The 12,688-nt window shown below is 36.9% G+C and overlaps 1 protein-coding gene across 1 annotated transcript in view; it reads right to left on the minus strand.

Moving 5' to 3' along the window:
• Ddx10 (DEAD-box helicase 10) overlaps positions 1 to 12,688 on the minus strand; it is a 146,283-nt gene that overhangs the window by 34,794 nt on the left and 98,801 nt on the right. Inside the window, exon 16 of the mRNA XM_031346122.1 lies at positions 12,514 to 12,570. Coding sequence (XP_031201982.1) covers positions 12,514 to 12,570 — 57 coding nt within the window. The remainder of the gene's footprint in view (positions 1 to 12,513; positions 12,571 to 12,688) is intronic.

Below are 12,688 nucleotides of genomic sequence, written 5' to 3' on the forward strand. Positions count from 1 at the left end.
TTGACTTATGTAGTGCTAGGAATCAAACTCATGACCTCACCCAAAAAAAGCAAACACTGCAACTGAGCTACCTGACTCTAAACTGACTATTTACTCTAGTTTATGGAGTGCTGGAGGTTTTTGTTGCAACTTCCTTTCCTTCCCATAATTCATAGCAAATATGCCTAATGTTGCCCAATTTCCTGCCAGGAAGTAAAAACAGGGGTTTTTTTTTTTTAAAATAAATACTGTAACCTGAAAATTCAACCAATATTTGTAGATAGAAGAGTTTGATCTTGAAGGATAGTCTACCATTAAGATAAAACAAATCAAACCACCACAAAAACAAAACAAACAAACAAAAAAAAACCTGGCAAGCTGGATCAGTGGGAAAAGGTGTCTGTTATCAAGCCTGAGACTTAAGTTCAATCCATATGACCCACATGCTAGAAGAAAAACATCAACTATCACAGCGGCTGTCCTCTAAACTACACCAAACCTAACATATACATAAATAAATTTCATTTTTCAAAGATCAGTTTATATTACTGAATTGAAAGGATTAACACAAGCCAAATAACAATCCTATTGGAAATGAAAGAGCAAGAAAGGGAAGAAAGGTTGGCAGGGAGACAATAAGCTTATTTTATAATGCTTATATTCTTAGATTGTTTTCAACCATGTACAAGGCTTGTTATACTGTGTGTAATCATCTCTAATGTACAGCTAATCCATCCAAGCCACCAAACTGATCCATAACAAAAACTTGCACAAAACCAATCATTGTACAGAAGGCAGTCATAAAGCTTAATTAGCCCCCCCATCTTGAAGGGAAAGGAGAAACTGTCATTAAGCTACAAGGTCACAACTACTCATGGAGTTTCCTGGAAAACAAAAATAAAAATCCTGAATGTTTTTGCTGCAGTAAATTTTTGTGTTTACAAAGCATTTGGGATACTGAGAGTTTAAATACTTCAAAGGTGTCTAAGGGAAGTTTTAAACAGTTCATGCAATATGACTAGGATAAAAGAAAGTAAAAACAGTTCATGCAATATGACTAGGATAAAAGAAAGTAAAAAACAACATATAAGACTACATCTAAAAAATATAGACTAATGATAAAAATAAGAAGTTGCTTGTTGTGTTAGTCAGTAGACAAAACAACACAAATATTACTTTAAATAATAGGAGAAAAATACAAGGATATTATTAGAGCAATTCGACACCTCATAAGAGAAAACTTCTCCCAAAAAATATAGCTGGAAAATAGCTAGCTTTAGGTCCTTAAAATTTTGGATCTATATTTGTCTGGAGTCTAGGCAGATCTCTAAAAATAGAGTAGTTAGGAAATCACATTCAGTTACTAGCATATGTTTTTACTGGTGGTAAAGGAAAAGATGATTGAAATCTGTAAATTTACCTGGTACATAACATGCAAAACTCATTCAGTGATGGGGGAAACAACTCAGAGATATGATAGGATGGTAACAGAATTGTACCTATGAAAGATCCCATCACACAGCCCCCAAACAACAAGAGAAAAATAAGACTGACCCCTTAATAACAAATTAATCAAACTATTAAATAGATAAAATCAGAATTGTATAATTACACCTATTTAGTGTTTTTACAACTTGGATCTAAGGGTTCCCAGAGTCCCTTATATATAAGCTTGGTTTTCTAGCTTGTGGTACTATTACTGAAAGGTAGGGCCTAGGAGACAGAAGTTTGGTCATTGGGACATGCCCTTAAAAGATATTAAAATTTGGACTGGCCTGGCGAGATGGCTCAATGGGTAAGAGCACTGACTGCTCTTCCGAAGGTCCCGAGTTCGGATCCCAGCAACCACATGGTGGCTCACAACCACCCATAATGAGATCTAACCCCCTCTTCTGGTGCGTCTGAAGACAGCTACAGTGTATTACACCAGAGCGAGTGGGGCCAGCAGAGGTCCTGAGTTCAATTCCCAGCAGCCACACACATGATGGCTCACAGCCATTTGTACAGCTACAGTGTACTCATACACATAAAATAAAAAACTTTTGCAAAATTATATAATATCAAGCAAGAACAAAATTGAGATTTTGTGATCTGTAAATATATTTAAACATATTTTTTTTCAGTCTTCCTTTTGATATCCACAGTGATGACTCAGTCTATTCACATTTAGGGCAATGTTTCCATTAAGTGACCTTCATGGGTACCAGACCCCCCCTCCCAAACAAATACTAATACTAATAAAAATTTTCTTAATAAAAATGTGATGAAATATGTCAAATAGGAAGGTTCAAGGAAATCAAATATATGTTATTCTAAGAGATTCCTCTGACATTTAAATATTAGTATTTTCAGATTTGAACATTAAATAATAAAAAAACTGCTTCTTCAATTGAGCTCATTCATTGGAAAGAAGTAAACTGGGAAAGCGTTTTTCACTGTTTCATGTTCACATGGTCATAAATTCAAAGAAACCATACCACATATAACCCAAGGGATCGAGGTCAATGTACAACAGAGATAATTATGTAATCTGTTTATTTAAGCATTATTTTTTGACAACCAGGCTACAGAATTAATCTAAATACCCATTAATAAATAACTTGACAAAGAAGATGTGATATAAATAGTAAAAGTTTATCTAGCCACAAAAGTATGAAATTCTGCCACCTGCAAAAATGAAACTAAGGATCTTCATATCAGGTGAAATCAGCCAGGCTCAGAAAGGCAAATTTCTTTCATTACATTGTGAGTTACTCAAGAACAGGTTTAATTCTACCTTGCCATTATCAGGACTAACACTGATAGGCACTTCAAGATAAAAGATGGATCCTTTTAGGATCTTCACACCTCTTGGTATCTAACAGCTTCTATTATCTATCAAACTATTTAGCTAGTATCCCTTTTGTATGCCAATAAAATATGATAACATTCTACATTCTCAAAAACGTGTTCTCTAAAAACTCGTATAAAGTCAAAAAATGCCCTGTGATGATTACAGATTTCTTCTACATTCTAACTAATGCTGAAAATGCTATATAGAAAAACCCACACACCTGCAAATGTTAAGTAGAAAAAGTTTAAAAGAAAATAAAACTGGTGTTGAATATTTTATTACCTAGTGATAAGAAAGGAACTGGAATTGTAAACCTGAAAGGGAGGCTATAAGACATCTGTCTAGTCCAGAACACCTGAATCATAGTAGATCTATTCAATGCCATACTGACCTTTGCCAGCACCAAAAACAAGAGACCAGAACCTCAGACTGTTAGATATACTAGGTTAGTGCTAGGTTTGTGTAAAGTAACAAGGGCATTTTTTTTTTTACATACTATTTGAAAGTTTACAGAGTGAAAACAAGAGTGCTGGCAAGTACTCTGAAACACAACTAGAACTGCGGATGCTGAGCTTGAAGGATTCAAGACGGTACACTTACCCTCACACAGACAATCTCCTATGGAAGCATAAATTGAACCAAAAGGGTATTCTTACCTCAGGACTTTAAAGTACCTCAGGTTTTAATATAAAGACGTTATAAAGAAGAAGATTTTTACTTAGAGCTCTGGCTCTTAGCGGGGTGGTTCTAGTATCTTAATTATGCATACTGTATAAATGCACACACATACCCCTTCCACCCAAATATTTAGAAGGGAGACACAAAGAAAGGAAGGTGCTGGATGTCTACAGCTGAAGCACCTTTCACCTACTTAGTGGTAACACGCTAAGAATGTTTCCGGCTTTCACTAATCCTAGTTATCTCAGAGTAAGTTTGTCTTAAAGGACATAAAATATAGTGCTGATAGCAATAATTCGCATCTTTAAAAGTGATCACAGCTCACTACATAGATGTATACTCCTCATAAGAGCCCTGGAAGGCTGACAATGCAGGCTACATTGCTGCATAAAAGTGGAAACTAGAGTTAAGAAGGTATGTCCTAGGCCACAAAACTTATGGGCCAGAAAAGAACTTCCAAACCTCATGTTCTTCTGAGAGCAACTCGGGAGCTTGGCAGTTATTGATTAAGGAAGACCCATAACCTATCTTCAGATAATTAGAATGGAGAAGAATTCACAGTGTGGATGTTTGCACCCATTCTAATGTTTCTACCTTTGCTTAGGGTATACTTGTTCTTTTTCTCCCTTCATTTTGTTTTTCTCAAAGGAGCACTATAAAACTCCAAGTAGCAGTTGTACAGAAAGGGCAAAACCTTCAAGGGTAAGAGGACTTTAGGAAACAAAGGTTCAATAGTAGTCATGCTTACAACTTATATACCAATCATGGTTTGTTTGTTTTTTTAATTCAATGAGGGTGAAATCTTCTTAGAATATACTTTCTGGCCTCCATATACAGTTGAATTAATATAAACAAATGGATACACTTGAAAGTGTGTATTTCCAAAGTAACAAAAAAGAAAATCTTTATGAAGTAAAAACGAAATGTGCCTATAATAAGGGGGAAAACTAAATCTATGAGTAATCATCTTCCAGTCCAAAACAGATAAGCACTGTGATTTTTAGTAAGTCATGTACATGCTTTTTTTTTTGGGGGGGGGGGGGGTCAAGACAGGGTTTCTCTGCATAGCCCTGGCTGTCCTGGAACTCACTCTGTAGACCAGGCTAGCCTTGAACTCAGAAATTCACCTGCCTCTGCCTCCCAAGTGCTAGGATTAAAGGCATGTGCCACCAGTGTCTGGTATGTACATACTTTTTTTGTCACATTTTCTAAGTTACAGAACCACAAGAACAATTTATTTTCTTATTTGAGAGAAACGTATAAATTTTAGAAGGTGAATCACTACATTTTTTCTTGGAACATGGGGATCTTAAAATTATGTATTTGAAGAATATAAATTATTAACTTTCAGAGCTTTCATTTAAGCCCCTTTATAGGGGTTATAGCTTATTACTTATCAAAGTTATTCATAATATCTTATATTCAAGAATCTCCAAACTTGGGCTGGTGAGATGGCTCAGCAGGTAAGAACACAGACTGCTCTTCTAAAGGTCGTGAGTTCAAATCCCAGCAACCACATGGTGGCTCACAACCGTCCATAATGAAATCTGACACCCTCTTCTGGCGCTTCTGAAGACAGCTACAATGTACCTATTTATAATAATAAATAAATCTTTAAAAAAAATAATCTCCAAACTTAAACATCTGAGCTGACAGTACTTCTTCAATCTAACCTACCTCTTCATTTTCAATTAAAAAAAAATCTTAATTGAAGTTTGCTGTGTGTAGTGGTTATTTTGATTATCACCATGAAAATGAATTCTTGGGCATATCTATAAGAAATTCTCTAGATTAGGTTAACTGAAAGAAGAAACCCTACACTGAATGAGTGTAGTACTACTCAATGAGCGAAGGTCCAGGACTGACTAAGTAGGGGAGAACCAAGCTAAGTACAGACATTTCATCTGTCTCATGACTGGAGAATGCAGTGAGAGCAGCTGCATCGAGCTCCTGCTGCTTGGGCTTCCTTCCTCACCAGGATGGACTGTGCCCTCAAACCATGAGTCAAAATAAAGACCTTCTTCCTACAGTAGCTCTTGTCAGGTATTTTGCCAAGGCAATAAGTAACATTTAGTAACACACATAAATCACAAGCATGTGATAAGTGGTCACAACCATATAACCAATCAAATTAAGAATCAGAACTCAAGCTCCCTAGAAATTTCTCCCATTGTTCATTCTGCTTTTTCAGTGGCAATACCCCACCCCTAAAATCAGTCCTGTATCCTAACTCTAACTCAAAATGTTAGTTTTGCTTTGAGAAAGACTTTATATAGAGTATTATACACTAAGTCTCTGTCTTATTATGTTCAACTTGTATTTGTGAAATTTGTTTCTGTTACAATAAATAGCAATGATAGATATATAATATTGCAATGTATAGCTGTACTACTCAATATATATTTGCTAAATATGTATCTACTCAACATATATCTACTCAATATACATCTACTCAACATATATCTACTCAATAATTTGGTTAATTTCTGATGTTTGATGACTATAACTGGTATTGCTGTGTGAACAGATTTTGACATAAGCATGTATGCATTTCTTTGGTTACATACCTAGACCAGAAGTATGGCACACTACATAGCTAAATAGTCACTATAGCACACTACCAACATTTCTTAAAAATGGTTGCATTAATAAGGAAAAGTAAAGCTTGGGGAACTAGAGTGATGGAGAAGAATTCACATGCATATAAGTCTCCAATGGTTTAGAAGAAGAACCAAAGATAAATCCAGGAACTCATTCTACTACTCCCTCCTAAACACCCTACATATTGCCCAAGGCAATACAAGTAGGATTTGTTAAAGTACAAATCTAATCTAAAGAGACAAAACAAACTCCTAAGTAAGGCCAAAAGCCCTTTGTTGAGCCTGAGACAAAAAATCTGAGGATGTTTTCATTTTGTTAAATATGATCTGATCCAAGGCAGGGAGAAGATATTCTGAGTCAAGCTTCTTTCAGAAGTTGAATGGTTATAATGCTTCCATTTATTGCTTAAGGATAATCTTGATGAAAGTATTCTGAAAGGCTAAAGCACTCCAGATGATGTTGTAGAACAGCTACACCAACACAGCACAAAAATAACAAATTCAAGAGTTATCTTCGAATAAAGAAATCTTTCAATCCTGTAATATGTCAATAATAAAAAAAAATGAAAAAGAAAAATCTTTCTGCATGAAATATTATAGATACCTAGCAATATCTTTTCTACAAAGCAAGAAAATATAGCAAAGATAAATCACTTATTGTTGATTATAATAACAACAGCAATAAAATTTTAGTTTCTAAGTATTCATTAGAGGGCCAAAAAGAAAATAACCTAACAAACAAAAAAACCATGTTAGAGAGAAAAAACAAATTCTTCTTAGTGGTATTTTAGAGACACATGACTACTTGCAGGGAGAAATTCTTCTAGTAACTAACTTTAGATTCTTTGGAGCAGTAGTTTATGGTGCTCTCCAACAAAAGTCTTTATGGCTTAAAAGGAACAAACAATAAAGCTTTGTAACTCTATAGCCTACGCATAACAAAGCAAAAAATAAGAATATATCCTCAAAAGTCTTCCTTATTCACAAAACCTACTGCCACTAACACCCGAGGTAGTAGATACCATAAATTCTTTTTTTTGGGGGGAGGGGGGGCGTTTCAAGACAGGGTTTCTCTGTGTAGTCTTGGCTGTCCTGGAACTCACTCTGTAGACCAGGCTGGCCTCAAACTCAGAAATCCTCCTGCCTCTGCCTCCCAAGTGCTGGGAAAAAGGCATGTACCATCATTGCCCAGCGATATATTCTTAAAAACAGGAAATCACTTGGCCCTATCACCCACCTCCAAAACCAAGAGTACTTGTAATCAGTGCAAAACTTATTCTTTGTTAGCTGTGTTCATCTGTTTTCATTTCCCACTGACTCTTTCCTCCTTTAAAAATAAAATGCAGAACCCCGTCTGGGATTAAGAGCATTTGCAACCACATTTATCTATTTGGGAAACTTACTGAACAGACTACTCTTGAAGAAAAACAATAATTAAATATTTTACATGCAATACAGTAAAAGAGTTCTGTCATTTGAGGAAGCAGAAATGCCTCATTCCAATATATTCACTTACTAATAGCAATCACCCTAGATGAGATTTCTAAGTGAACTGCTCTAACATCTTGTACAAAAAATAAATAATAAATAGAATAAAAATTAAAAAATAAAATAAAATAAATAAAAAGCAAAAAGGGAAGCATAATAGGAAAAACATATACAGAAAGGTTACATTTTAGAGAAGCTTCTTCCTGGGTTCATGAAAATTAGAAACTGCCAATCATATGTAGAGTGGGGGCTAAATTTAAATATGCCAGTTCTGCTGGTTGGCTTTTGTCAACCTGACAGATCTAAATGGTTGCAAAGAAGGAATCTTCATTGAGAAAAATGTCTCTATAAGACTGGCCTGTTGGCAAATCTGTGGGGTGTTTTGACTAATGACTGATATGAGAGGTCCCAGATCACTTTGGTCCTGGTTGCATAAGAAATCAAGTTGAGCAGGCCATCAGGAGTAAAAGAGTTCCTTCATGGCCGCCGCTTCAGTTTTTGTCTCCAGGTTCCTGCCTTGAGTTCTGCCCTGAGTTCCCTCCAAATGTACTATAAAACTGAAAGCGGAAATCAACCCTTCCCTCCACAAGTTGCTTTTGGTCATGGTCTTCATCACAGCAGTAGAAACCTAAGTAGGATGCCAACTCTTGCTTTCTGTAGCATATGCTGGTGTTTGCATTTATTATAATGTCAGCCAGACTGTTTTCACATTGATAGTTTCCCTTGTGTAGCAGAGGCCTCTGGTGGTCACACTTAGCTTTGCAGTCTGTGAGCTAGACAGGTTGATTCGCCCTTCTAAAACTCCCCAGCTCAAAATCCCTAGGGTGGCTACTGCTCAAGATGAGGGTGCTTCCCAACTGTGTTGGGAAAGTAGGAAACAACCACAACCACTGGGGTATGTAGAGACACAGGGCCTTTTTTCATACTTTCAAGACTACCAAACGTTAATCACCCTGCTGAAGTAACATAGCACTTTGGGTGTAAAAAAGATGGCTGGCTGCAGCTTCAAGATTTCCATGTTCTACAGCAATGAAAGACAGATGTGTAGCTGCATAGATCTGAGTTCAGCCACGTCCATCAAGTGAAGTTCCTCACTATCAGTTGATGAAATGTGCTTCCAGTAAACAAGTGTGGGAATGCTTTTCCCTGTGTATCTTCTGTCTGAGCTGAACATACTGCTGCATGTACTCTTGTTCTTAGTCAATCTTTTTGGCTCCTCAACTCTTACTGCTTTCTTTTTTCTTCCATAATATTCTTCTCCACTCCTGCCCTTACTTTGTTTCTCCTCTATTTCCCTTTTCACTTGCCTTTACCTGCTGAGTAAACTATTCTTAAGACCATTATTGTCAAAGTAAATTAAGCATCCCAGTAAAAAAACTAGAAAGATTTATGACTGTAGAACTTCAACCTCAAAATACATAAATTGTTTTAAATTTCAATATAACGTCACTTTCCAGTGTTTCAGTTCTAAGCTGTTCTCTTTGTTCCTTTATCAGCAATATTCTATTCCACTAGCAATATACTTGTGCTTAATAAATCCTCCTTCTTTTCAAAGTTATGGGAGCCCTGACAAGTCTGAGGGTGTATCTCAAGTTTTTGCAGTGTTGTTTGTTTCTTTACACAACTGCAAAATTCCTTCCAGCCATTAGCTCTTATAATCAGCACGTGTGACCAACCACCAGTGCCTTAGGAAACCCAACTAAATGAGAGCTAAATAATGAGCTATATTTCAAAGACTAACAACTTCTCTTAACTCCAAAACCAATGCACTCTGTTGATCATCATGACAACAATTATTTCATTTTGTTAGCTGAAAAACAAGCAGTCCTCCTGTTCAGCTTATTTCTTTACTTTAAAAAGTTTACATTAACAAAAAGATCTGTATCTTGGCCAGTAAAATGCTCAGTGGGTAAGTGTGCAATCCTGAAAACCTGTATTTAATCCCGGGACCCACATGATGAAAGGACTCCAGCAAGTTGTCCTCTGACCTGCACATGTGCACTGTAATGTGTATACATGCACACTCACACACACAATTAATATAATTAAACAAGCGATGGATGGATGGATGGATGGATGGATGGATGGATGGATGGATGGATGGATGGATGGATGGGTGGATAGATGGATGGATGGATGGATGGATGGATGGGTGGATAGATGGATGGATGGATGGACGGACACATGGATAAATGGATGATTTTAGAAACCTGTGTCTCCCAAATCACTAAATATTGGGTACTCAGGAAATCATCATGAAGGTTTCACCCTCATAGTTTTCTTTCAACAGGCCAGAAATACAATCTTTAACAAAATATTATCAAGTTTCTGAGAGATTCACTAGGCTTTCATTTTACCTCAGTATACAGGGACTGTCAGGGGACTGGTTAAAAACTGGCCATTCTGTCCACTCTCAAAGGAGACAGCTCTCATCTCTGCACCCCAAGAAAGTGGCTATGATGTGGAGGTTTCTCAACCATGCTCAGCAACTATAAGATAATGCCTCATCTATTAAAGGTCCTAGATGAAATGACCTTATCATTGGCACAGCCCCTTTTATTTATTCTCAGCAGGCTCTTTCATGGCTACAGTTACAAGACCTTCCCCTGACAAGGAAGTCTGCTACTGCATGTCCTAAAACAGACACATGGGAAAAACATGAAAAGGGAGGAGAGGAGGGAGGTTTTCATCAGTGAGTTCACATTCAAGATCAGCCCTGTTACCCTCCTGGTTTGAAGCCTGCCTCTCTTAACCACACCTCTCTGCCCACCTCCTGCTATTTGCCACGCCTCATTACTGGCTCCAGTCACTTCGGAAATCCTGCCTGCTATAGAGACTAAGAAAACATTGATTGGGTCTTCATTACTGACGTACTTGGGGGAGTGGTTTTGGCTCACGTATTATACCCGTTGGGGGAACAAAGGATTATTATTAAAGGTTCAAGATGGCTGAGTGACAAAGGCTCCTGTCTAATGTTTTAAGGTACCTTCCTCGTGGATAGGTATAATTTTGGCCACCCTATCTCTTTTTATCTCCTCCTGTTTCTTTCTAACTCCATATTCCAAGTACCATACTCCTTTTAATGTTGCTGCTGGACAGTAACACAGCCATAAATTGGGCCATAAATTGACTTCCCCAACAGAAAGAGGATCAAAACTAAACAGACACACCCAACTATGGGGAAATTAAGGAAAAGGAACTTAGAAGCAGTCCAGGAAGTGAAAATAATTTCTTACAATTCAAACTATTATGAGAGACTCAGAACACAGCATCAACAAATATAAAAAATAAACTATACTAAGTAGTCTTCCCTCAAAACTCAAGGAAACTGGTTCCAAGATAAGTTTCTTATCCATCCTCAAAGACCCAAACCGGAAGATGCCCAAGTCCCTAAACTTTAGATAACGCTAATTATAATACCCAGTACTATGTTAAGTTGTACGGAATTGTTAAATTCTTTAAAAAAAAAAAAATAGTAATAATGGCAAAGGCTGGAGAGGTCGCTCAATGGTTAAAAGCACTTGTTACTTTTCCAGAGGACCCAAATTCAGTTCTCAGCACCTACATCACATGGCTCACAACCACTTATAGCTCCAACTCTAGGGAGACTTGACTTCCACAGGCACCTGCAGTCGTATATACATATTCCCACACAGCCACAAACAAGAACACATAATTAAAAATAAAATCTTCTTTAAAAAATCAATGCAAGGATATGTATAAGTTCACTACAAATGTAAGCTTAACTACAATTCTGGTCTATAGGTGGATTACTCTATAGATAAGGGACCCACAAATACAAAGGAAGACTATACATACAAATGTAAAAACACAAAGGAAATATAGTAACATGACATTTCCTATCTAGAAATTGAGGGCTTACTAGTAAAACAAAATGCGCTTATGTTAAATGCTGAACATGAAATACCCATAGACGGCAACTGTTTTCATGAAGATTAAGATTTTCTTCTTAGACTTTATTCACTAGAGTTCCTATGGTCCAAATTTCCAGCCCATGACACAAGACAGAATGCTACTGAATAGTGAATGTAAGCAGTCTTTTCCTTTTACACTATAGAGTAACAGCTTCCCACTTGAAAAGCACTGCAGTTATCATCTCTGATTGCCTCCTAAGTGCTATGGCCAGTGTGAGCGTGGGGGAGCAAAGGACACAGTGGGCTTGCTCAGACATTTGCTAACTGCCAAGAAAAACCCAACCATGGCTAGTCAGGCATAGCACATACAGCATGAGAAATGAAATTCAGTATTTGTTCCTGGGTCCCAGAAATCATTTCCTATTAGATGCCCTCAGAATGCAGGAGCTGAAACCGTCTCAATGATAAGCATGTCAGATTAAAAGTAACAGTTGCACATGGATAGTGCTTACAATTTTACATATATATCCCAGGGAAACTACATGTTTTGGGGATATACTGAAGCTTACAGAGTGTTTTCATCTAGGTCTTCAGGAGTGAAGCAAAGCAATGGATGTTCTCACTGTAATCTATTATCAAGTTATCCAAATGAGTACAAATAAGCCATATTTTTAGCCTAAAAATGACAAGTATGCAAATCTTTTAGTTGGCCCACAAAGTCAACTGTCTTCTGTATTTAATAGGAAAGGTGGTCAGAAGGGTCAGGCAAAGTCCAGATCAAAAGCTAGCTTAGAATTTTTAACCCTTTATAAAGGAAACAAATGACAAAGTAAAGACTAGGCTACAAGGGCTCAAATCCAGGATACCCTGGTGTAAAAAAATAAACACAAAAAGTAAGAGTATATGGAAAAATACAGATTTAAATCAATTTCAATATTACAAAAGATTGTCTTCATTTTATATAAAGTTCTCTGTCAAATACTTTAACAGATCTGTTTTTGAAAAAGAACAAAAGACTAAAGATACAAAGATGCACACCCACATATGCATCCCTCCTCACCTTTGCTTGTCTTCTGCTGGCTTCTCTTCTGGCCTCTCTTTCTTTTAGGCGTCTTTCCTACAGAAAGAAAATATGAATTAGAGGCATGGAAACGTCTAGACAGTAGATGTTAGGCAGCACATACTCTCCAGTTTTACTATGGGACTAGCCTGACTTTTTTTTTTCTTTTTTTTTT

The sequence above is a fragment of the Mastomys coucha genome, unplaced genomic scaffold (assembly GCF_008632895.1).
Source record: "Mastomys coucha isolate ucsf_1 unplaced genomic scaffold, UCSF_Mcou_1 pScaffold23, whole genome shotgun sequence".
NCBI lineage: Eukaryota > Metazoa > Chordata > Mammalia > Rodentia > Muridae > Mastomys > Mastomys coucha.